The sequence below is a fragment of the Vicugna pacos genome, chromosome 9, assembly GCF_048564905.1.
Source record: "Vicugna pacos chromosome 9, VicPac4, whole genome shotgun sequence".
Classification (NCBI taxonomy): domain Eukaryota; kingdom Metazoa; phylum Chordata; class Mammalia; order Artiodactyla; family Camelidae; genus Vicugna; species Vicugna pacos.
In genome coordinates, this window is record NC_132995.1 from 59,801,783 (window position 1) to 59,825,606 (window position 23,824).

The 23,824-nt window shown below is 37.2% G+C and overlaps 1 protein-coding gene across 5 annotated transcripts in view; it reads left to right on the top strand.

Annotated features, from left to right (window-relative positions):
* The window catches only part of PHTF1 (putative homeodomain transcription factor 1), a 53,444-nt gene that overhangs the window by 23,866 nt on the left and 5,754 nt on the right, over nucleotides 1-23,824 (top strand). For 2 of the 5 annotated variants that reach the window (XM_015247486.3, XM_031680519.2), the window contains exons 4-14: nucleotides 7,321-7,390; nucleotides 7,851-8,009; nucleotides 13,259-13,415; nucleotides 14,606-14,740; nucleotides 15,944-16,103; nucleotides 16,994-17,167; nucleotides 17,277-17,366; nucleotides 18,345-18,566; nucleotides 20,957-21,085; nucleotides 22,490-22,762; nucleotides 23,512-23,643. In XM_015247486.3, coding sequence (XP_015102972.1) covers nucleotides 7,321-7,390; nucleotides 7,851-8,009; nucleotides 13,259-13,415; nucleotides 14,606-14,740; nucleotides 15,944-16,103; nucleotides 16,994-17,167; nucleotides 17,277-17,366; nucleotides 18,345-18,566; nucleotides 20,957-21,085; nucleotides 22,490-22,762; nucleotides 23,512-23,643 — 1,701 coding nt within the window. The remainder of the gene's footprint in view (nucleotides 1-7,320; nucleotides 7,391-7,850; nucleotides 8,010-13,258; nucleotides 13,416-14,605; nucleotides 14,741-15,943; nucleotides 16,104-16,993; nucleotides 17,168-17,276; nucleotides 17,367-18,344; nucleotides 18,567-20,956; nucleotides 21,086-22,489; nucleotides 22,763-23,511; nucleotides 23,644-23,824) is intronic. The other 3 variants (XM_015247487.3, XM_072967999.1, XM_072967998.1) reach the window with 3 other exon arrangements.

Genomic DNA, 23,824 nt, shown 5'->3' on the forward strand with positions numbered 1-23,824 from the left:
GCTGAAAGTTTTTCTTCAAAGAATTAGGAACATGACAATGATGCCCCCTCTTGCCACTTTATTCAACATATTGGAAGTCCTAGCCAGAGCAATTAGGGAAAAAGAAAATAAATAAATAAAAGGCATCTAAATCAGAAGGGAAGAAGTAAAACTCATTTTTTGCAGATGACATGATATTATATTTAGAAAACCCTAAAGACTCCACCAAAAAGTGATCAGAACTTATAAACGAATTCAGTAAAGTTGCAGCATACAAAATTAGTATATAGAAATATGTTGCATTTGATATGCTGAAAATGAACTATCAGAAAGAGAAATTAAGAAAATAATAAGAGGATATAACATTTGTAAATATTTACACACCCAAGGATGACAATTATCAGATAAGTCAAAAGATAGTAAGTGTTAGCCAGGGTATAGAAAAAAGGGCAACCTTGTATACTGTTGGTGGGAATGTACATTAGTACAGCCATTAAAGAAAAGGGTATGGAGGCTCCTCAAAAAATTAGAATTATCTTATGATCCAGCAATCCTTCTTCCTAGGTATTTATCCAGAGGAAGTAAAATTTCCTTTCTTGAAGAGAATTCTTTCTTGAAGAGATAGATACATACACCTCATATTCATTGCAGCATTATTATTATAGTAGCCAAGATACAGAAACAACGTAAGTGTCCGCTGACAGATGAATGGGTAAAGAAAATGTGCCCTATCTCTCCATCTGTCTAGCGCTCTCATGCAATGGAATATTATTCAGCCTTAAAAAAGAAGGAAATCCTGCCATTTGTGACAACACAGATGAATCTGAAGAACATCACACTAAGAGCAAACACTGCATAATCTCATTTATATGCAGAACCTGAAAAAGTCAAACTCATAGAAGCCGAGAGTAGAATGGTCACCAGAGGCTGAAGGGTGGGGAAAATGGGAGATGTTGGTCAAAGGTTACAGACTTACAGTTGCAAGATGAATAAGTTTGGGATATGTAATATACAGCGTTGTGACTATAGTTTATAATACTGTATTGTATACTTGAAATTTGCTAAGAGAGTAGATTTCAAATTGCAATGCACAAAAAATGCTAATGATGTGAGGTGATGAATAAGTTCATTAACTTGATTGTGGTAATCATTTCACAATATATATGTATATCAAAACATCACACTGTGTATCTTAAATATATATAATTTTTATTTGTCAATCCTATCTAAATAAAGGTGGGAGGAAAATGAGGCAATTAACAATTTTAGGACAGAATTTCTAAGAAAGGAAATATAATCACTATTTACTATTTAGGTGGGAACAATATTTATGTAATCATAATACTCTAAACATCAAATGTTGATTTAACTAAAATTGTGATGAAAGTTATGGGAGGGAAACTACAGTGCATGTGGGAAGGCATGTGTATGTGTGCTTGGTGTTATAATAATCATTAATATTTAGCATGGGTCTTGCATTTATTTTAAGCACTGCTCTCTCACTCTCACTCTCTTAATAGGTCCTTCCAGCAATCCCATGAGGTAGACATATTATCGTTCTCATTTTACAGGTAAAGGTACTGAGGTATAGGGAGACTAAGTAAGAAACCTATCTCCTCATCTTCAACAGTTAGGAAGTGAGTGGATAGCATCTAAAATTGAAGAAAGCACTGTACACATCTTATTTAGAAATAATTAAGAATAAATAATGAGGAAGTAGGAATCCAGGGTAAGGAAGAGTGAGGCTGGAAAGAGGTCTTTTTTTTTTTTATTAGCCTTGTAATATAAGTATTTTAATAAAAAGAAAGATTTAATTTAAAGAGTTTCCCCTCCAAAAAGAAAAGACAAATACATTGAATGAAGTTACGTGCGGTATCTTTTATTTATACCACTAGCCAAACACAACAAATCTCATCAATGTTTAGATGATCTTTGGGGTCAGATAGATTTTAATGTACATTATATTACTTTTCCTAATTCTTCTGTCCCCTCCCTGTAAGAAGATTGTTCTGTCTTCACCTCTTGTCCTGTAACTTGCAGTGCCTTCCTGTGGGAGGAGATTCCTCGCCTCCCCAGCTTGGCCAGAGGACCAGGAGCGGAAGGGACCTCCCCGCCCCTGACCAGCCTTGTGCCTGCACTCACCTTTCTTCCTCAGCGAGCCGTCAGAGTGCTCAAGCTTGGGCTCAGAATTCTTCTGTGGCCTCATCTTCACACTGATCCCACAGTTTTAATTACCAAGACTTCTGGAGTCTACTTTCTAAGATTTTTTTGACTATGAATACTTCTCCCAATTCATGCTTCTGATTACCTGGACGACCTGTTTGCACTCCTCTGGTCCACAAGCTGTCACCGGCACCACACCCCTGGGGCACCACAGCCTTGGTGTTCTCCTTGTGTGTTGTCCGTGTCTAAGCCAGCTTTTGTGCAAAGCGGCCGACTTGAGTATCTGCACAGAGGCAGTATAGCCCACAAACCCTAAAATACCATCTGCCCTTTACAGATAAAGTTTGATCTAGGTTGTTAGAGTAGCTTTTTAAATTTTTTTCCTCTGCTCCCTGTCTCCCCTCACCCCTCATAATCACTGAAGCTGGCTTGTTATTTTGTGTTTAACACAAGTCTGACTGTCATTCTTATATTTTTGACTTATTCTGACTTCCCAGTATCCTTACAATAAATAAACATTCTTAGAGCATGATTATCGTCTTAAAATCTGGCTTCTGCTTCCTTCTCCAGTTTCTCTCTTTCATACCTTAACCCCCTTTCACTTCCACCCTGCTTTAGGCCTTCTTGAACTTTCTTTAGTTTTTGTCTTGCTACTTCTGATTTCTAGTTCTTCTCATACACTTTTCTTAATTTCCCCTTTTGCTACACCCCATGCCCACCTTTGCAAATTCTCATACATCCTTCAGGTCTCGAGTCAGATGTTACTTTCCTTTGGAGCTCTCCCTTTGAGTTCTTAAATCTAAGTGTCCTTTACACATGCTCCTATGGCGCTGTGTTTGTAATTGGTGCTTTGTTGTTCATCACCTGCCCTAGACCGGGTGACTTCCCTCTCTGTGCCTGACTACTGTACAGTAGTAACCAATCAGTGACAATTAAAGTGGACATTTCAGCACACTGAGGGGGATCTGCTACAGGGTTTCACTTGTCTTTTATTCCCTGTTAATATGGAGTCGCAGTTATTTCCAGTGCTCCTGTCCCTCTGCCTAAAAGTGGGAACCACACTGGTCAGGTGGTTCTGAGCCTTGATGATGTTACACAGGCATGTGGGGGGCAAACAACAGAGAGGGCTGAATCCAGCTGGTCACTGGGCCCTGGAGAAAATTTCCAGGCCACTGCTCTGACAGCTGTTGCAGGGGAATCCTGATTGTCTCCTACACATTTTCCCTGGGCTGCTAGGCCAGAGGTTGTGGCCAATAAGGAAATTCACTCACAGTGCCCAGGGTTTAATCTCATTGAACTTTCAGAGGCGTGCAAGCTTGTTTATCTCAAACAGCATCTCTCCCTACGTTGATTACAAGTGCATTTTGTACCTTAGAGTGAGAAGCAGGATGTGTAGTCGTTTGTCGTGAGCGTGACTGGCTTACAGTGTCTGGGGCTTGTCTTCCTCGTCTGTAAAGTGAAGATGATAAAGGTGCCTGACTCACAGGACAGTTGTGAGGACTGCAGGAGTTAAATTCATACAAGTTTTGGTAAAGTGCTTAGAATAGTGCCTGGCACGTGCCTCCTCTTATTATACATACTCTAGAGTGTGTTAAAACAAAAGTGTGGCATGTGTTTTTTTATTCTTCCTCAGCACAAACACATACAGGAGTATCTGGTGACGCTCTCATCTGTCTCAAGAACAGTGGCCATACATTTATTAATGACTTCTGTCGTCTTAGGAAAGAAAAAGTGTTGAGGGAGGTTCAGGGGCTTATCCCCTAGGAGCCCTCGGACATTCAGCTCTTTTGTCTGTCTTCCTTTCTGTGCTGTGCACTCTGGAGACAGGGCTGGGTTTTGACTTCCTTACTGCTATACTTAGCTCTAGTAGAGTCTCTGGAATATAGAAGAAACATGGGGAATATTTGTTGTCTAAGTGAATGAATGAATGAATGTGTTTCTGTTACCAAGGGAAGTTTTCATAGTTTGGTATTTACCTTTAGTTAATGCTAATTCTGATTCTGTAGCATTGTAGGTGAAAATTCTAGAAAGCAAAGAAAAAGGCATTCTAAGCTTCTTTAGTTGGAATAATACTGATGCAAATGTCCACAAGGCCTATGTCTGACAGAATACAAGACAGTGATATTTTTACGTTTTAAATTTTAATTTCTGACTTCGAATGTAACACAAGATTGTTGTTATTCCCATGAATATTATGCGTATTTCAAAAATTAGTGCCCATGTTTTTTCAAAGGGTTATTTTTTTTCCCCTGAAATGTCTTATTTTCCAAATTAGATTCCTTCTTAATTTTTTTTACATTTAGTTTTAGAACTTTTTTGGGGTAAAATCTACAGTTTGTAGGTAATTGGATAGAAACATAGGATTCCCTTTAGAGAAATTGTTTGGCTGCATCTGTTTAGTTAAACAGAACTGAAGATCAATACTGGCTCAATATTTAAAATAAGGAAATAGCAAATGACTGTAACCTTTAATTTTTACATTAATTTTAATGGTTGAATAGCTAATTTAAAGAACTTGATTGGGAATTAACATGTACAAGTGTTGACTGAGCATGAAATTAAAATTTATCTTTTAAAACAGTTTTATTTATTGATAGTAATGAAGCAAAACTGTTGTACAAACTTAGACTTTGAAACACAAAAGATGATTCACAAATTTACTTTTAATTCATAATATACAGCAAAGTTATCATGACTTTAAAATCCGGAGTTTTTCCTATAAAACCATTGTCTACATGTTAATAAAATAAAACATATTCAGTAAATATGAATATACAGGTCTCCCCCATTATCCAAAAGTAGTGTTCCTGTGAAACTTTTTGCAAGCCAAAATGGCATAGAGTGAAGAAGAAATTACTTTAGGGCTCATCTTGCTAACAGATGCACAGAATAAATCGAGACAGAGCACAGATGCTCACACAGTTCAAAGCTACTGAGGCTTGATGCTGAGATGCCGAGTGTAGTTCCGGGGAGGGAGCGTGGCGGTGCTGCTCTTGCTGCTCAGATGTGTGCTGCCTCTGCGAAATAGTTGCTGAATTCTGTTTTTGCTTTTTTGCCTTTTTTTTGTAAAAGCAAAAATCCTCTTTGGATTTTTTTTTTTTCTTTTTGGTTAGTGAAAACAGGTACTGAAGTAGGTCTTTTGTAAAAGTGAAATGGCATACAGCGAACTTTTGAAAAGTGGGATACCTGTATTCACATACACACCCCAGAGTTGTAAGTGTACAGCTTGAGGAATTTTCACAAACTGAACATAGCTATGTAACAAACACTCAGATGCTAAGAAATAGAACATTAGGAGTAACACAGAAGCTCCCCATCACGTGCTCTTCCAGCCCCTGCCACCAGCAGAGGTACCCAGTATCCTTACTAAAAGCACCAGAGATTAATTTTGACTTTTTTGAACTTTACGTAAATGAATTATACAACACATACACTTTTGAGACTGCTTTCTTTTGCTCAATATTATGTTTGAGATTCAGTCATGTGGCTGCATAATTGTAATTTATTCAGTACAACACCACACTTATTTATCCCTTCTACTGTTGATGGGCAATTTCCATTTGTTGTTGATGTGTAGTGACCAATTTGAGGCTCTTATAAATAATTCTTCTATGAACATTTTGTACACATGAGTGAAATTTATCTTGGTTATGCACCTTGAAATGAAATGTCCACCAGGTTTTTAGCTCCTCATTCTAGTATGTAAATGGACAGCCAATGATTACTAAGTATTGGAAAACATCTTCTAGGATGGAAGAGAATGGAAAGAAGTGAACCCAAAGAATTAAAGTGAAAAATTTCAAGAGAAGAATTTGAAGAAATTTCCAGAAAGCAGAACAAAAAAGACAAAAAAAATTGAAAGTCTTAAAAGGGAAGAAATTTAAATATAAATTATGAGAAAACTTCCCTAAAACTGAAAGATGTGTATTTTCATATGGAAAGGAGTCTCAGCACAATAGATGATAAAAGACTCATATCAAGACACATCATTATGTGATAAAATGAAACACATGTTTAATAATAAATGTCACTTGCATCAAGGAAAAAAGGCACATTATTATGAAATTTCTGAACACCATGAATAAAGTGAGGATTCAGAGGAAAGAAACAGTTTATGCTCAAAGGATCAGGAATCAGAATGGCATTGGAGTTTGCAACAGCAACGTTGAAAGCTACAAAACAATGGGCCAGTATCTTAATTCCTGAGGGAAAATGATTAACGACTTATAATTCTACATCTAGTGTAACTTGAATCCAGTATAAGGGTAGAATGAATTCATTTGCAGACATGCAAGGAGTAAAAACATCTTCTGTGACCTCTTTCTCAGGAAGGTCCTGAAGGATGTGCTCCAAGAAGACATGGGTATAGGAAATGGGGATTGAGCACAGGAGAGTGGGAAATCCTGGGATTACAGTCGTGCAGCAGGCCTGGGAGTAGCTAGTCTAACTGGAGCAGGAAGATAGAGGGTTCTGGGAAGGATGTTTCCAGGAATTTTTTTTTTTAACTAAGGTGAAAAAGGACTTTGATTTTCTGGCATTTGAGTATTTGGAAAATGATGAATATTTTCACCGGCCTCATAGAATAAATGGAAGAATATAAATATAGCTTATAAGGAATGATATTTCATAGTAATCATACTGTAACTGCTGACTACTGATTTGTTAAAAATTAGTATTACTATATTGTGAGGATATGTAGTTTTGGGGGTGGAAGTTAGGATGTGGGGATTAGTGCTATAAGAGAGTAAAATTCTCATAGACTATATTAAGAGTCCATAGATTATTTCTAAAATCAATAAATTAAAAAATACTGTATAAATATATTGTTTAGACATACATAAATACCAAGAGAAACAGCTAAAGAAAAAACATTAAAGCTGTTTGCTTTTAATGAACGAAATTGGAAGGAGAGAAGAGGTGGGTCCTGGGACTCCTGTTTTTCATTTACTGATCTTTTGGCACGCTGATTATTTTTAAAAGTGATAAAAGTATATGCATGCATTACTTCATAAAACAAAAAACTAAAACAAATGTTAATGATAGGTTCCTCCAAAGTGCATTAGGATTGAAGTGTCCCCAGTAAAAGGGAGTCAGATATCGAGAAAAAGAAATATAAGTTTACCTTTTGATTTAAAGGGCTTTTTTTCTTCATTTATTTCTGGTTTTATTTTTTCCCAGGGCTTCAAAAACAAACCAAAAAAGATGGGTCACATAAAGGCCGACTTGATTGATGTTGACTTAATCAGAGGTGAGTTCTAAAGTTGGCTTGTTTCTTAGGAGTATTGTTATATTATTTCATAGTGGTAGTAAAGATTCTTTTTTAGATATCGTCCCTATATAATGATGTACTTTAATTTCCAAAAGTGATGTTCTTCCCTCGTCATTCAGGCTTTAGCATTTTTTCCCCTTTGCTTTAATACTGTGTGGCTAGGTAGATGACATGGTTTCTATGAGAGTGAAAGAGGGATGAACTTAGAGACTTACTGCTGTGTAATTAAAAAAAAATATATTGTCTACCATTCGAACGAGCCTGACTTACTTTGAGCGCCTGTCCTAGTGATTGAGGCAAATATCTAAGAGGATTCTTTTGAGCTGAACAGGTTATGTGCTGATTTTTTCTTCTCACCTGCTTTTAATATAGTATTACAAGTGGGTATTTGTATAATGTATATCAATGTTTGATGTTTTGTTTTATTGTATATTTAAAGGCTCAACATTTGCCAAAGCCAAACCTGAAATTCCGTGGACATCTCTGACTCGGAAGGGGCTTGTTCGAGTTGTATTTTTCCCATTTTTCAGCAATTGGTGGATTCAGGTTACCTCTTTAAGAATCTTTGTTTGGCTGCTACTGCTTTACCTCATGCAAGGTAATTAGAGGAGTGGGGATACACGAGGACACTTGTTTTTTGCTACTTTTGCTATTAGATCATACAGACCTTACTGTTCTTACACTGACCCTTCGATTTGATGTTTTCACGTACACAGAAATGAAGGGACGTACACCATTTGGAGATCATCTTACATTTATTTGCTCAGAGAGTGCAAACCATTGTCTAACTCTCATCTCTTGAATTTCTTTCCACCTGTCTCACTGGCCAGGCCTTTACAAACTTCTTCTGTCTGACCTTTGAATATTGGATTACCACCAGATTGGCCCGGGTTCTCTTCTCTTTTCTAGGTTCTTTCATCAAGCCCTTTTACTTTAACTATAATTGATACGCTGGTGATTCTCAGATGTATATCGTCAGGCCGGATCTCTCTGCTGAACTTCAGACTCATAAATCCAACTGCCTGTTTGACTATTTCCATATGGAGATTAAAAATATCTTGAACTCAATCATATCCCAAATGGGAACTCTTGATTTTTTTTTTTAATGTAATCTTTTTGTTTATATAGACTTATTCCTGTTTAGATCTTCCCCCTATTTCATTAAATGATATCATCAACCACCCAGTTTTCCAGTGAAAAGTTAAGTCTTCCTATTCTAGTCTGCCACCAACTCTCACATCCCATCTGTCACCAAGTCTGTAAGTTTGGCCTCCAAAATATGTGCTGACAACTTGTTGCCATCTCTCCTGCCACCATCATAGTCCACAGCACCAGCATCCCCTGGCCTACATCACTGGAATAACGTCTGCTCCAGGCTTTCTTTCTACCAATCACTCTTTTCATAGCAATTAGAGAAATCTCTTAAAGTGGAAACCATCTATCGTCACTTTCCTGCTTAAAACCCTTTGGTGATTTCTCGTTACCCATAGAGTAAAAACCCAGACTCCCCACCAGGGCCTCCAGTGCCCTATGTGGTCTGTTCCCTGCAAACTTCTCGGATGTCTTCCACTCTACTTGCTCAGTCTAGGCACAGGGCCTTTTTCTGTTCCTCACACAGGGCCTTTCTTTCTTTTTGAAACAATCTTAAGGCTCTTCACGTGGCTATCTTTTCTTGCCTCTGTGAAGTCCATGCTCAGATGTAACTTTCATAGAGAGTTGTCCCTGTCTGTACTTTCTAAATCATTTAAACCCCTCAGGCACGATCACAGGAATCTGTTTTAATTTCTCTATTACACATCACTACCTGATGTTTTTTCTTGTCTCACTATGTGCAGGGACCTAGTGTATTCTCTTTTTTATATTCCATTACCTACCAGGAATGCTTTCTGAAAGAGGGCAATGTATATACCCGAGCAAAAAGACATGAATTAGAACAAAGAGTAGGTGAAAGGTGAAGGTCGGGTTAGGGTGAAAGAATTTGGAGTGATTTTTGTTTTCTTTTATCTATCTCGGGTGTTTTGAATTGTCTTCATAACTCTCATATTAGTGGCTGCATAATATTCCACCACATAGATATACCATCATTTCAAACTATCATTTTAATATCTGTATGAGTCTATCATATGGACTCACCATAGACACTTTTTATAACTGCCTAATATACTATTATATACAAGTAACTTACATTACTGTTTCCATATTGTGAGCATTTAGGTTATTTCTGTTTCTTTTTTCCTATTAATAATACCATCATGAACAAAATTTTTCAAATTTTGTATTACTTCCTTGAAATTTATTCTCTGAAATAGAATTAACAAGTCAAAGAATACAAAACATTTTAAGGTTTTTAGTACATATAGTAAAATTGTTGATGACACAATTCTTTTGGTAAGTAGTGGATGAGAATTCCTGTTTTACCACAAATTACCAGCATTATTATAATATTAAAAATTGTTACCTAAGTGAATGTAAAAAAATTAACATTTTTCTCATTTAAAAATTTACTTAAAATAATTTTTAATTTTTTATTTTGGGGGGATGGGGAGGAGGTAATTAGGTTTATTTATTTATTTCTTAATGGCGGTACTGGGGATTGAACTCAGGACCTTGTGCATGCTAAGCATGTGCTCTACTACTGAGCTATACCCTTCCCCCCAGCAGTTTGCTCATTTAATGTGCATTTATTTGGTCACTTGTGAGGGTGAAGTTAAATACTTTTCCACATGTTTGTTATTAAAGAATTTATTTCTTTTTGAGATAAATTCTATATTCTACATTTTCACATACACCATAGTCTTCCTTCTGGACTGCATGTTCTGTGCCATCAGTCTGTCTGGTTATTCTCACACCTCTGCCACACTAAATTACTGCAGGTATTTAATATGTAGTAACATTGAGCAGCACAAGTATACCTCTGTTACTCTGCTTCTTCAACATTTTCTTTTAGGTGTTCTTGCTTGCTTTTTCTTTCCAAAATAATTTAGAATTATTTTATCATGATCAAAGACCAAAAGAAAAACATTTGGAACTTGGACTGGAATTCCCTGCTCCACACTTCCCGCTCCAAAATATAGATACAAATATATATGGGGGGAATGGGGAGAAAATTGATATGTCTCTTCTTTTAATCAAGTCTTCTGTTATATCTTTCAGTAAAGCTTTGTAGAAATTTTTTTTTTCTTACAAGGCCTGCTTACATTTTGTTAAACTCAAATTTTTAAAATTGTGGTAAAATATATGTAACATAAAATTTACCATCTTAACCATTTTTCAGTATACAGTTCAGTGACATTAAGTACATTCACATTGTTAAGCAACCATAACCACCATCCATCTCCAGAGCTTTTTTCATTTTTCCGAATGGAAACTGTATGCATAAATCAATTACTCTCCAATTCCACCCACCTCCAGCCCCAGCCAACCACCATTCTACTCTCTGACTCTGTGAATTTGACTTCTCTAGGTGCTTCACGTAAGTGGAATCATACAGTTTTTGTCCTTAGTTTACTTGGCGTAATATCTTCAAGATTCATCCATTTGTAGCATGTGTCAGTATTTCCTTCCTTTTTGAAGGTGAATGAAAATCAATTGTGTGTATATACCACATTCTGTTTATATGTTCATCCATCAGAGGATGTGCAGGGGCTTCCACATTAAAGTAAAATATTTTATGTTTTAATTTTTGCTGCTGCAGCTGCAGGCACGAGATTTTTTTGTTTTACGAATTTTGACTGGTTATTGTGGTTACATTTGAAAGCTTTTATATTTAAAATTGTTATAACCAGCTACTTTATTAAACTCTCATTAATTCTAATGGTCTTTCAGTGCTTCTCTCAGATATTCTGATTACACAGCCATATTGTTGACATAATGAAAATTTGGCTTCCTCTTTTTTCATACATTTCTATTGACTTTTATCGAATTAGTCACGATTTTCAGAGCAGTGTGAAGTAATAGCAGTAAGAGTGGTCATCCTGCTTTGTTCATATTCAGAGTGTCTTCATTAACATAACTTGCTGATTTTATTTATATATTCTTTAGCATGTGAAGGAAATATTTTTATATTCCTAGTATTTTAGGAAAGATTGGCATGTAAGATTAACTATAGATCAGGAACCAAAGTTAATTTTTATGGAATGCTTTTCCACTATTGGAGTTGGACCAGATTTCACAATGAAGGGCCCAGTCCTTCACAAGACTGCCCTCAGCTCAGACACCAGCCCCACTCTGGGAGGCCACCCTTACTCTGACCAGCTGGCTACAGTGTCCAGGGTCTCCCCTCCTCATTCTCTCAGGTTTAATAATTCACTGGAAGACTCGCAGGAAAGTGCTGTGCTTACAATTACAGTTTTATTATAGCAGAAGGATATAAATTAGAAGAGGTGCACAGGGCAAAGTCTGGGAGGGTTCCAAACAGGAACTTTTCATCGTTCTCAGGGATGTGTTACTCTTCCAGCCATGAAAGAGAGCAGTACACACAGGGTATTGCCAAGTGGAGAAGCTCACCCGAGCTTTGATATCCAGAGTTTTTATTGTAGCTTTATTATATAGACATGATTGAGTGAGTCATTGGCCAAGTGGTTGAACTCTTATCTTCAGCCCATCTTCCTTCCCCAGAGGTCAGGCTGGTACAGTGTGGCTCAAAGCCCCCACCCTCTGATTACATAGTTGGTCTTTCTGGTTGTCTAAACTGACAGGTATGGTCCAAGGGGCCCACTGTGAATAGCAAAGATACTTCCACCGCGTGGGAAACTCCAAAGGTGTGGAGGTTACCTCCCAGGAATCAGGGACAAAGACCATTTACACAATTGTCAGTTGAGATATATATGCATGAGATCAAAGTTACAGATAATTGTTAAATAACATCCATTCGGTCCACAAATCCTTAAGTGCCTAACATGTATGTGCCAAGGACTCTTCTGGGCTCTGAGAAAGATTTCCTACTGTCCTAGCGTAAACCCTATGTGGTCTGGGTGAATTACTCTTCTGCTTTATTATTGTCAAATTTACTTTGATAGTATTTCAGTAATTCATGCCACAAATGTTGAGTGCTTACTATGTGCCAGGTACTGATCTAGGAATAGCAGTGAACAAAATAGACAAAAATCTCTGCCTTCATGGTGCCTACTTTTTAGATGTAAATTTATATCCATGTTCACAAGTCAGCAAGGTCTGTAGTTTATTGCTTTGGTGCTGTTGTTATGTTTGATTATCAGGGTATTAGGGCACAAAATGAATTTGGTAGCTGTTTCTCCACATAGGAATAGTTCAGATAGCACAAGAATTATCTTTGTTAAAGTCTAAAAGAACTCATCTGTAAAATTGTATCTGGAATTTTGGGGAGATAATTTGAGATAGTTTTCTGTTTCTTTTGCTGTTTATTTCTTGGGACATTTCATATACACGTACAAAGAGGCAATATAGCATAGAAGTTAAGAGTAAGGACTCTGGAGCCCAGCTGCCTGGATTCAAAACCCAATTCTGCTAATTGCTACCTATGTAACTCTGGGCCTTGGAAAATACCGTTTCTCTGAGCAGAACGCTTCAAAGGATTATATGGCTGCTGGTGGTTTTGTGGTGGAAAATCTCTTGAAATACCTAGATTGTCATACTGCCAGAAAGGCAGATCCTTAGAACACATCATTTCTTCACTAGCTCTGTGATCTAGGGCTTCAGGTTTTCACTCAGCTAATGTGCAGGTGGATTGTGTTGTAGGAATTTGTGTGCTTTCACTTGTATACTTTTCTAACTGATAGATTTTTGTGGAAATAGATTTTTGTACAGTCATCAGAATTGGTTTGAAAGATGAGCCCTAATGTTCTGCATTTTGACACCTCTTCTTTTCAGTGATAGCTCTCGTGTTATATTGTATGATGCCTATTGTGAATGTAAGTGAAGTGCTTGGACCCTTGTGCCTTATGTTACTCATGGGAACCGTCCACTGTCAAATCGTGTCTACTCAGATAACAAGGCCATCGGGAAACAATGGAAATCGGAGAAGAAGGTGAGATGAGAAATTACACCTGTAGTTGTGTGTTTTCTGGGAGAGGCATTGTAGAGATTTACAGGGTCTTTGAGTCAATTAAAAAAAAATCTTCCTCTTTTGCATACATTTTTCATCATTTTTTGGCTTAAAAATATGGATTTTACTTTTTACTTTTCTCCCTGATGCTGAGAAACCTTGTCATGGACTTTTAACCCAAGGTGGGGTTTTGTCATTCAGTACAGTTGTTTAAAAGGAAGATTCCTATACTATATTATTCCTTATTAAAGTTCACCTTAAATAATGATTTTGAAAAGGCATTCTTCACAATTCAGTCTTAAAATTTGGTGAAAATTCACTTATAAACAAGAATCTCAGTACACTGGGTTAGTGCTACTAAAATTCCTACTTTTTTCCAAGCATGTATAATGAGAATCGATTTCTAAGTGTTCTAAACTTTTAATAAAGATTTAACTTTTCTACACATTGAATTCATATCATGTTTTTATTATGTGCCCTGTGTGGGTTTTGGAACTGTTCAAGGTTTCTTGGGTACGTATGGTATCATCTTCCCAAAGTCATCTTTCCTCAGAATATCTGTAGATTTTTGTTCCCCTAAGGAGTTACTAAATAAGATTTTTTTCATTTGATGTCATAAATTTCAACATATTTATTCTTTTTTTTTCAATGTTTTCAAAACTATTTTTTCAGAAAAGAATATTCCTTGAAAATTCAGTTTAATTGATTTAGTGTTTTCTAAGGAACTCAAATATTGTGCGGCGTCTCGTTGGTATTTATAGGATGTATCTTTCCACTGCATAGGATATCAATAAAAAATGATCAGTTGCTATTATTTCATGTTCCCCTGATTAGATGTGCCAAATGGGTCGATTTCTGACATACACATTTAAAGGAATTGTTCCTTCTTTCAGTGGTTCCTGAAGACTCTTGATCATACTTATGAAAGTTTTCCTTCCAGTAATGTTTCTGAGTAGCAGTTCTATTTCTTTAATGAATGAGCAAAATGATATAAACTAGGACTTCGGTTTGGAACCTTTTGTTACCCTTAAGTCAGAAATATTCCTACATAATTTACCCTCATTATATGAAGTTCAGTATACTTAACTTCAGATAGTAATCAGTAGGGATTTTCTGAGCAGAAATAGAAAAGGTCTTGAATAATCTAAAATTATTGAAATATTTTTTTGTAGAAAATTACGAAAAACTGTAAATGGTGACGCGAGCCGAGAAAATGGAAATAACTCCTCGGATAAAGCCAGAGGAGTAGAAACTTTGGAATCTGTGCCCTTCAATGGTGGTTTTTGGGGGACTCTCTTTGGCAACAGGTGGGAAGTCTTCCATTGGAATTTTTACTTGATTTTGTGTTCACATGAGTGTTTACATAGTATATAATCTAATTCGGTTATAGGCATACACTCTGTAAGCATATTATCATTGTGGTTTGAGTTTTAAAGGCCCTAGAATGATTTGCTTATTTGAAATGTCTCCAGTGTCTCTCATGTTACCCGTAAGTGCAGTCATCTACCATAAAAGTTTCATTCTGTTTGATCTTTAATGGTTGTTTCTAGAACCCAAGATTACAGAAGTATAAATATTCTCAAGGGGTAAATATTTTAAGCCATGTTGGCCAACATCTTGAGAGAAAGAAAAATTTTTAAAAGATGAGGTATTTTTCAGTGTGAGAGCTGATACCTCTTTGGAAGTGGGCTACAGGACGGGAGGCTGGTGTTGATGAGCTGAGGACAGAAAGGGAAATGAATCCAAGACAAATTTGACCTCTTTCGTGATTTTGCAGGTCATGACAGCACTCTATAGTTCAAAGAAAAACTTATTTTATCATACATTAATGTTTGTGACTCAAAACTAAAATTCTTTTGCAACTCCTTTTTTGAAGACGAAGTCTGTTCACATATTTTTCTGAAGATAAGTTGCCACTCTTTAGTTGAAATGTTTGAGTTCTTTATGCTGAACCTTGTGCTGGGCCCTGGGCATCCTTGTTCTCAGGGATTTTCCTGTCTAATTAGGAAGGTTAGAGTAGCAGGTATGATACAGTCACAGCAATGTAGAAACACCGTAAATGATTACATGCTGACTGAAGGCCGTGCAGTTCAGCAGATGGGGTGACTATTCTGGGGTGAAGCAGGCAGCAGGAGTCATGAAGGAGCTGAGAGTCGCTGGGCTTTGAAGGACAGGAGAGGGGAAGACAGCCTGTGAAGTGGCACAGACAGGCAGTGTGAGGTAGAGGTTGACATTGTGTCTGAGAGAGAGACTGAATCTACTTCCTTGCAAAACGGAAAAGAACAGGCTTCCTCTCAGTTACCTGACACGAGTCTTTGGAGACTAGAGAGAACTATTGTCTGGCTTCCTACGCGCGTAGGCAAGCTAAAAGCCTGAAAAATAATGACTTCTGAGTTTTCCTGATTTCCCAGAATAATATATTGTACCCCTCAGAAGAAAGTGATTTCAGAAAAGATCTTCCTTTCAGAAAAGTAATTAGTAATTGTTTTTTTTTCCTTTTTAAAACATAGGATTAAAAGAGTAAAATTAATATGTAACAAAGGGACGGAAACTGACAATGACTCAGGTTGTCTGCATCCTGTTGTCAAGAAGAGACAGTGTCGGCCAGACATTAGAATGTGGCAAGCAAGAGAGAAAGCAAAGTTTTCAGATGGAGAAAAGGGACGTCGGGTAAGATTTAGCTGAGTGTCAGTATTACAAGGTCTTCTCTTTACTGCATCAAATTTTTCTGTTCTTAGACTGCTAGACACACAAATTAGACACTAATAGACTGGTGTAATTTGAAATGTAAAACCACAGGACGTGAAAAGGAGGGCATTACGAAGAATAACATGAAGGCTGTGGCTCATTCGTCTAATTTCTAGGACTAGAACTTGTCATTGTATCTGCTATTGATCTGGCCTTAGCAGCAGGCTGGCTGATCTAATAAGCAGATGAGTGTAGAGGCTGCTGTGTCCTGTTTCCGGGGGTGGGGTGGGTGGGTGGGCAGTGATAATTTGGTAAGATTTGGGAAACTTCTAGGTTTAGGAAGAAATATTCTCTGCTTTATGTCCAAAACTAACTACACTTTTCCTTTATAGTCTTGAACTGTTTTCTGTTTGTTAGATTGTGGTATTTACGAATTACACAAAAAGCTAATATTTTGGAGCCATGACTGTAGCCTGGCACTATTCTAAGAGCTTTACATGTGGTAACTCACTTAATTGTTTCAACAACTCTCTGAGATGGGTACTTTTACCATCATTCCTTTTCAGATGAGGAAACTGAGCCCCAGAGAGATTTAATGACGTGCCCAAAGTTACATGGCGAGTGAGTAGCAGGGCTGATTCAGACTCAGTTTGACTCACGCCTGAGCTTCTCACCTCTACGTGATACTGCCTTGTCATTTAGGCTGTTCAGTTTCAAGGAAGTTTAATATTTTTCGTTATTGAGGCCAGGTAACATGTAGATCTGTTCAGTTCTGATGTAGTTTTCTTTTACTGCTTCTTAGTTTTTATACACACAGCTTCAGAGAGTATTTTGAGCTGTCCCCGGTGAGGAAGCTGCCGTTCTCTTTGTAGGAGTCCTTTCGGCGTCTGGGTAACGGGATTTCAGATGATCTGTCAAGCGAGGAAGACGGCGAAGCTCAGACCCAGATGATGATCCTGCGGAGGAGCGTGGAAGGGGCCTCGAGTGACAACGGCTGTGAAGTGAAGAGTCGGAAGTCCATACTTTCAAGGCACCTCAACACTCAGGTAATTTTTATTTTAGTTTATAAAAGTGTAGGCGTTAACTCCCACATCACGGAGCAGTAACAGAGTATGCAACGTGTTTTCCTGTTGTCGGTTGGCTTGATTTTGGCAGGTGAAGAAAACCACTTCCAAGTGGTGCCCTGTCATGCGGGATTCAGATAGTCTGGCCGAGTCAGAGTTCGAGTCGGCAGCCTTCAGTCAGGTAAAGTGTCCTTTTTTTTTCAAGGCGTATTCTTGAGTGTGACAACTTTATCCATTCCTTTTTTACTTGGTTGTCCTGAAGTAGTGTTTCTGTTTGCCTGACCCTCCCCTGCCTCCAGCTGTCTGCCTACCTATCTAGTAGCTTTTAATGACTGATTACTTACCCCTATGAAGAGAATAAGCTCTTTCTCTTTGAGCTAATCTTAAAAGTATCATAAGTGATGCTCAGAAAGAGATTCCTCAATCCCCAGATGATGAGAAGGCCAGTTATTATTCACTTGGAGTATGGCTTTTATTCTTGGGCGTCGTTCCTATGTAAGTGGGATTGATGATGATGAGGACAGATATTTGAAAAAGGACCCCTGAGAGACGGGAGCCGTAAATCTCATCATGAAAGCCAGTGGGCATTTTGTACATTTGGGACATTATAAATCAGAAGTGAGGTGAGTAGATGGCAGTGGCTCTTGTTATGATTGACAAGGCAGTTGGGGCTGTGGAAAAACTTTCATATTTTGTTTGTACCACAGGACAGCTGCAGTGTCCATCCTTTTCTCTGCCTGATCTTCCCTTTCCCTGTTTGGCTGGGGCCCCGGACATGACTTGATCTGCAGTCAAGCTCACAGTGTTTAGAGTAGGGGACGCTGAGTCCGTCAGTAGGCTCAGCCACACCTCCATCCTCCAGATGTGCTTGCAGGAGTCACTCCCGTCCCAGGACACCTTAGGTGAACAATCCCATGACTTGGCTATAACTTCTCAGAGGGAGTGCTCTTTTATAGTCTGTTAGAGAGTCGTCAGAGTTTAGCATTTAAGTATTAAAATGTATTATTGTTATGTGAAGCCTTGTGATGGAACAGATACAATTTATGAAAGTTTGTCAGCTGTCACCATAGGTTAACTTGTTTTAATTTTATTTCGGATCTATAATTCTTTTTTAAAATCAATGAAAAAAATTTTTTTTGGTTTTTGTTTTCCCCTGAAGGGCTCTAGATCTGGCATGAGTGGTGGCTCTCGAGGCCTCAACATGTCGAGAAGAGACTCAGAGAGCACCCGCCACGACTCGGAGACTGAGGACATGTTGTGGGACGACCTGCTGCACGGCCCCGAGTGCCGGTCGTCGGTCACCAGTGACAGTGAGGGGGCCCACGTGAACACCCTCCACCCAGGGACCAAACGCGACCCCAAAGAGGATGTTTTCCAGCAGGTCTGTAAAGGTGATGATGATAGTAGCTGATATTTAGTGTGTACTGACCATGTGCTGGCACTGTTTTATCTCATTCAACTTGGTGATAATCCTGTAAGGTGGGTACTATTTTTACCCCTAATTTAGACATGAGGAAATTGCCCACAATTTGTAAGTGAAGATGTCGGGATTAGAACTCAGGGGGAAGAACTCTTGAGTTCCCCTGACCTAAATTTTTCTTCCTTATGTTTGTTTATTTTCCTTAGGATGATCCTTAATGCCCTTTTATATGAGCAGGATACATTGTTTGGTACGTTAACCTCATATAATATTTTCAGAGACATCACATTGTTAACATATGAATTACAAGACTTGCTTCTCTAATGATGTATAAACCAAGTGATGCTTTTAATTTTAGGTTTTATTTTAATATAAAATCAGTTAGCCTAGAGATGGTGAATCCTTGGAAGGTATTTTAGCCTTCCAATGAACATAGGAATTCATTCTACAGCTGCAGAAATGTTTTTAAACCTATCACGTGGTAATATAATAGTTCCTACTTCTTAAGACTAATGTGATGTGTCTAATGAGATAATATAAAAAGTGCTTAGCACAATGCCTGGCAAAGAGTAAGCACCCAGTATGTGTTAACATTGTTACAACATCCCCATCAGCCGATCAGATCAGTTAGTCTCTGCTTAAATACTTGTGCGGCTGGAGTGATTGTTACTTCATGAGCTTGTTCCACTGCTGGACAGACCGAATGATTAAGAAATGGTTTTCATACCAACCTTCAGATGTTCAGTGAACAATGATGATGATTCTTCTTAGTTTTATTTTTCTTTATGATAAATATTTCCAGGATGACTTAATAAATAGTGTTGATGATGGATATTCATTTGTTTAATTATTGACTTTTCTTGATTCTAAGATACCATTGATTTAGGTTACACGTTTTAATGGGAAAAATCCTGCTTCATTAAATATATACAGTTTTCCAAAACTGTCTAGAAACAACATACGTTTTATCAAATAAAGTTTGAAGCTTTTCCCTCTGATCTTGCTATCAGAATTTGAATCTAAATATTCTTTACATTCAGTCTGAGGATTCATCCAAATTACATTAGCCCTTAATAGCTATGCATAATGTTATGATGATTTTGACCTCCTTTGTACTTTTGGGATTTACAGTGTAAATTTAAGGCATATGTAAGAATAACTAGGTAAGATTAAATTCACTACATCAAATAGAATCCATCATTTCCCAATTCTGCCACCTAACCTATTCTTTTATTCCCTGTATTTCTAAATGCTGCTGCTAATCACCCAAGACAGAAACCTTGGGGCCATTCCTCCCACCATGTTTCTAGTCGATCATCGCATTCTCTTGATTCTGCTGTACAGTATCTGCATCTGCCCCCCTGTGTCCACCCTGCTTGGTGCAGAGCATCATCAGCCCTCATCTGGATCCTTACAACAGCTTCTCCAGGCTAGCCCTCCCTTCGTTTCATTTTCCACACTGCAGCCAGAATGATGCTTCTCAAATACAAACCTGATGCCATTCCTCTTACCATCATTTGATTGCTTTCTTCTCCCTTCTGGATTATTTGCTTCTGTTCGTTTATTTGCTCTAATACAGTCTCATGTGGTATAATTTAACTCTACTGAACTTCTTCCAGTTTCCTCATGTGCTTCTGGGTCTTTACACAAACTGGTTTATTTGCCTGGAACACATCTTCTCCAATACCTATTCCTTTGGCTTGCTCCTTTTTGTTTTTCAGGTTTTGGCTTGACTGATACTTCTTTAAGAAGCCTTTTCTATATGCTCCTAAGCATTCTTCCCCCCCGCAGTCATGCTTTGTGGTGACTCTATTTAGTCATGTCTCCTTCATAAGACTGTAAGCTCCGTGATGTCAAGGACCACATCTGTCTTGTTCTCTCTTGTATTCATAGTGCATGTTACATAGTAGCTACTTAATACATATTTTTGGCTAATCAATTAATATATCCATAAATGCTCATCAGCATTATGCTAAGCATCATTGGAGAAGGAGAAGAAATATTCCAAATGGCCTTTTTAAAGCAATTTATGTATTAGTTTGGGAAATAAATAGAAGACGCTATAAAAGCAGCATATAATGAGATGTGAATTTGTTTGATATAGACTATGAGGGTTTCTAATTTCAGAAAAGGGTAAAAATGGGTGAGGTTTGTGGCCATCAGAGAGGACACATTGGTGAAAAGGGACTTGAGTTGATATTTGACATGATATGGCAGAGGAAAATGCAGGGAGAGAAGAGACTGGTGAGGCTGAGCACTGGCAAAAGTGGCTGGGGAGCTGGACAGAGGGAAAAAGTCTAATGGAGGGAAGAAAGAAGGAGTGGTTGGAAATATTTATTTTTTCTTCTCAGAACCATTTATTCTGGCTTCAGAACTCAAGTCCTGCCTCTGATCGAGTTAGTGCAATAATCTGGGAAGGGAATGAGTGCAAAAAGATGGACATGTCTGTGTTGGAAATAAGTGGCATCATCATGAGCAGGGTAAGATTTCATAAGTTTTCAGATGTTTCCAAAAATCTATTTAGTGATCCGCAGCTATTTCACAGTATCTGTTTAATGATCAAAACAGTACCTCTGCTTTATGTGTATCTTAAATTTTATAGTCAGAGTCTTTACTTGGTAATGTAATTTTTTATCTGTTACAGAGGTCCCTGTGAGCATGATCAGTTGTTCAAATATATTCTACAAATATTCCTTATCTCATTTAGGCCTAACTTCTCTTTTTATGGGGAACTATCTTCTCTGTATTTAGGAAGAAAATTAACTTCGGTCACGTATTACCTTAAAAAAAAATCCAGTTTTCCAGCTTTACATATTTCTAATTAGATAGGACCAAATGATCAGAGAAATAAGTTCTTCTGTAAAAATTAGTCAAACTTTATAAAAAATCTAACATACAATTCAAATTATGTAAAGATTGCTTAGGATCATAACATTCCAAACATATGGCAATTTCAGGTCCATCCTGACTGGTGTGAAAGGTATTTGCTCACAGGTTGCTTTGGTCCAGAAGAATAGAGCTGAATCAGTAAGAGTAAACTACATACCTAATCTTTTGCCAGCATTAATTTAGAATGTTTTGGGCAGCAGAAATATCCATGATGAATAGTTCTACTATAAGAAAGTATAATGAAAGAATATTTTTCATGAACACATCACAGTCCCAGATAAAATTTTTATAAGAGAAAAACAAGAAGGAACAAAAAAATATGAAACAGCTACCACACAGTAAATAGTGTCTCCCCCATAACTGTATTTGAAGGGGTAAAGAGCTGATTTTAAAGGTCTGATGATGCTATATGAAAGGAAATGAGTATTGCATTTAATTATTACTTTATACAACTCTTACTCTTTATAGAAATGCTTGTAGTTATGCCCATAAAAGTGTAACCTGTGGCATCTGAAAGCAAACACTCTTTGTAATCAGGCCTTTTAAAAAATTATAATACAAAGTTCTGTGCTCAATAAGCAGGCCTGCACTGTGCATTATAACAAAAGCCTAATTTTTTTAAATTGAAGTACAGTCAGTTCCAATGTGTCAGTTTCTGGTGTACAGCACAATGTCCCAATCACGCATATATACATACATACATACATATATTCATTTTCATATTCTTTGACATTAAAGGTTATTACAAGATATTGAACATAGTTCCCTGTGCTATACAGAAGAATTTTTTAAATCTATTTTTATATATAGTGAGCAAAAGCCTAATTTTTAATAAGATCTAACAGTCACATATTTGTACATCATTTAAATTTGTATTTCTTTTAGATTTAAAACAGATTTACTTTTTAACACTTTAAAAATTATATTTGATAAACACTGCTTCATAGCTCCATCTAGCTATGCAATAATGATGGACATTTTAAATTAATTCCCAGGTGAATGCCTATCAGCAAGGAGTAGGTTATCAGATGCTGGGAAATGTCGTCACCATCGGATTAGCATTTTTTCCTTTTTTACATCGACTTTTCCGTGAGAAGAGCCTTGACCAACTCAAGTCCATCTCAGCTGAGGAGATCTTGACTCTCTTTTGTGGGGCACCCCCTGTCACGCCTATTATTATTTTGTCTATAATTAATTTTTTTGAACGATTGTGTCTTACTTGGATGTTTTTTTTCATGATGTGTGTAGCAGAGAGAACATATAAACAGGTTGGTTGTAAATTAAGTAAAATTTCTCACCTCCCTTTTGTGTATTGTATTCCATCGAGTTGCTTGTGTTCTCTTGATTTGTTCTCTCTCCAAAAGTTCATATGGACAATGAAGGATTGAGCAGTGGACTTTTGCTATTTGGGCATTTAACACTTATGATAGCTATCACAATGATGTGTTGTAATCTGAAATTTTCCTGAGCCCACATGTAGGAGTGAGTGATGTGCATTTGCTGTTTTGTATACATAGCATATGTAGTAATTCTCAAAGTGAAAATGGTTCTGTGAAAAGTAGCCAAGTGAGAAATAAATTTATTGAAATTTGATAAGGCTTAGGGATTCAGAACTTAATTTATTGGTGACATGTGCAAAAAAATGTGGTTTTGAATGGAAATGTAGTTTGAGAGTAAGCCAGAATTTTGTATAGACATTTGAATTTGTGAAGGTGGAGATTCACAAAGTTTGACATCTTGAAAATGTCAAGAGTGTACCACATTATGTAGAAGTATGTTACTACATAATGTGCTTTGCAAGGAACAGGTTAATGAGCTATTAACAATGCTTTTTCACTGCCTGTCTTAGTGACTGCTGATTAGAACCTGATCTTTTTAATGTTTTTTATGCTGGGAATATTGTTTACAATTATATAAATATATATATATAAATATATATAAATAAATATATATAAATATATAAATATACAGTGACACATATGTTCATTTCTCTTTGTGATTTTTTTTTAACTTCTAGAGATTTTTATTTGCAAAACTCTTCAGCCATATTACTTCTGCCAGGAAAGCTAGGAAGTATGAAATACCTCATTTCAGACTTAAAAAGGTGGAGAACATTAAGATATGGTTATCACTGCGTTCCTTTCTAAAGGTGAGTTTTATTTGACTAACAGTGGAATATGCAGGAATACTCAGAAAACATGCCAAGTGGAATTTCTGGTGACAGATGCTCAGTGGGCAGTGTAGTTCTGTGTACTGGACAGACTCTGTCAGTGGCTGACAGACTGGTCAGCCAGTTGGGAGTGATCTATCTACAAAGCTGGTAGAGATAC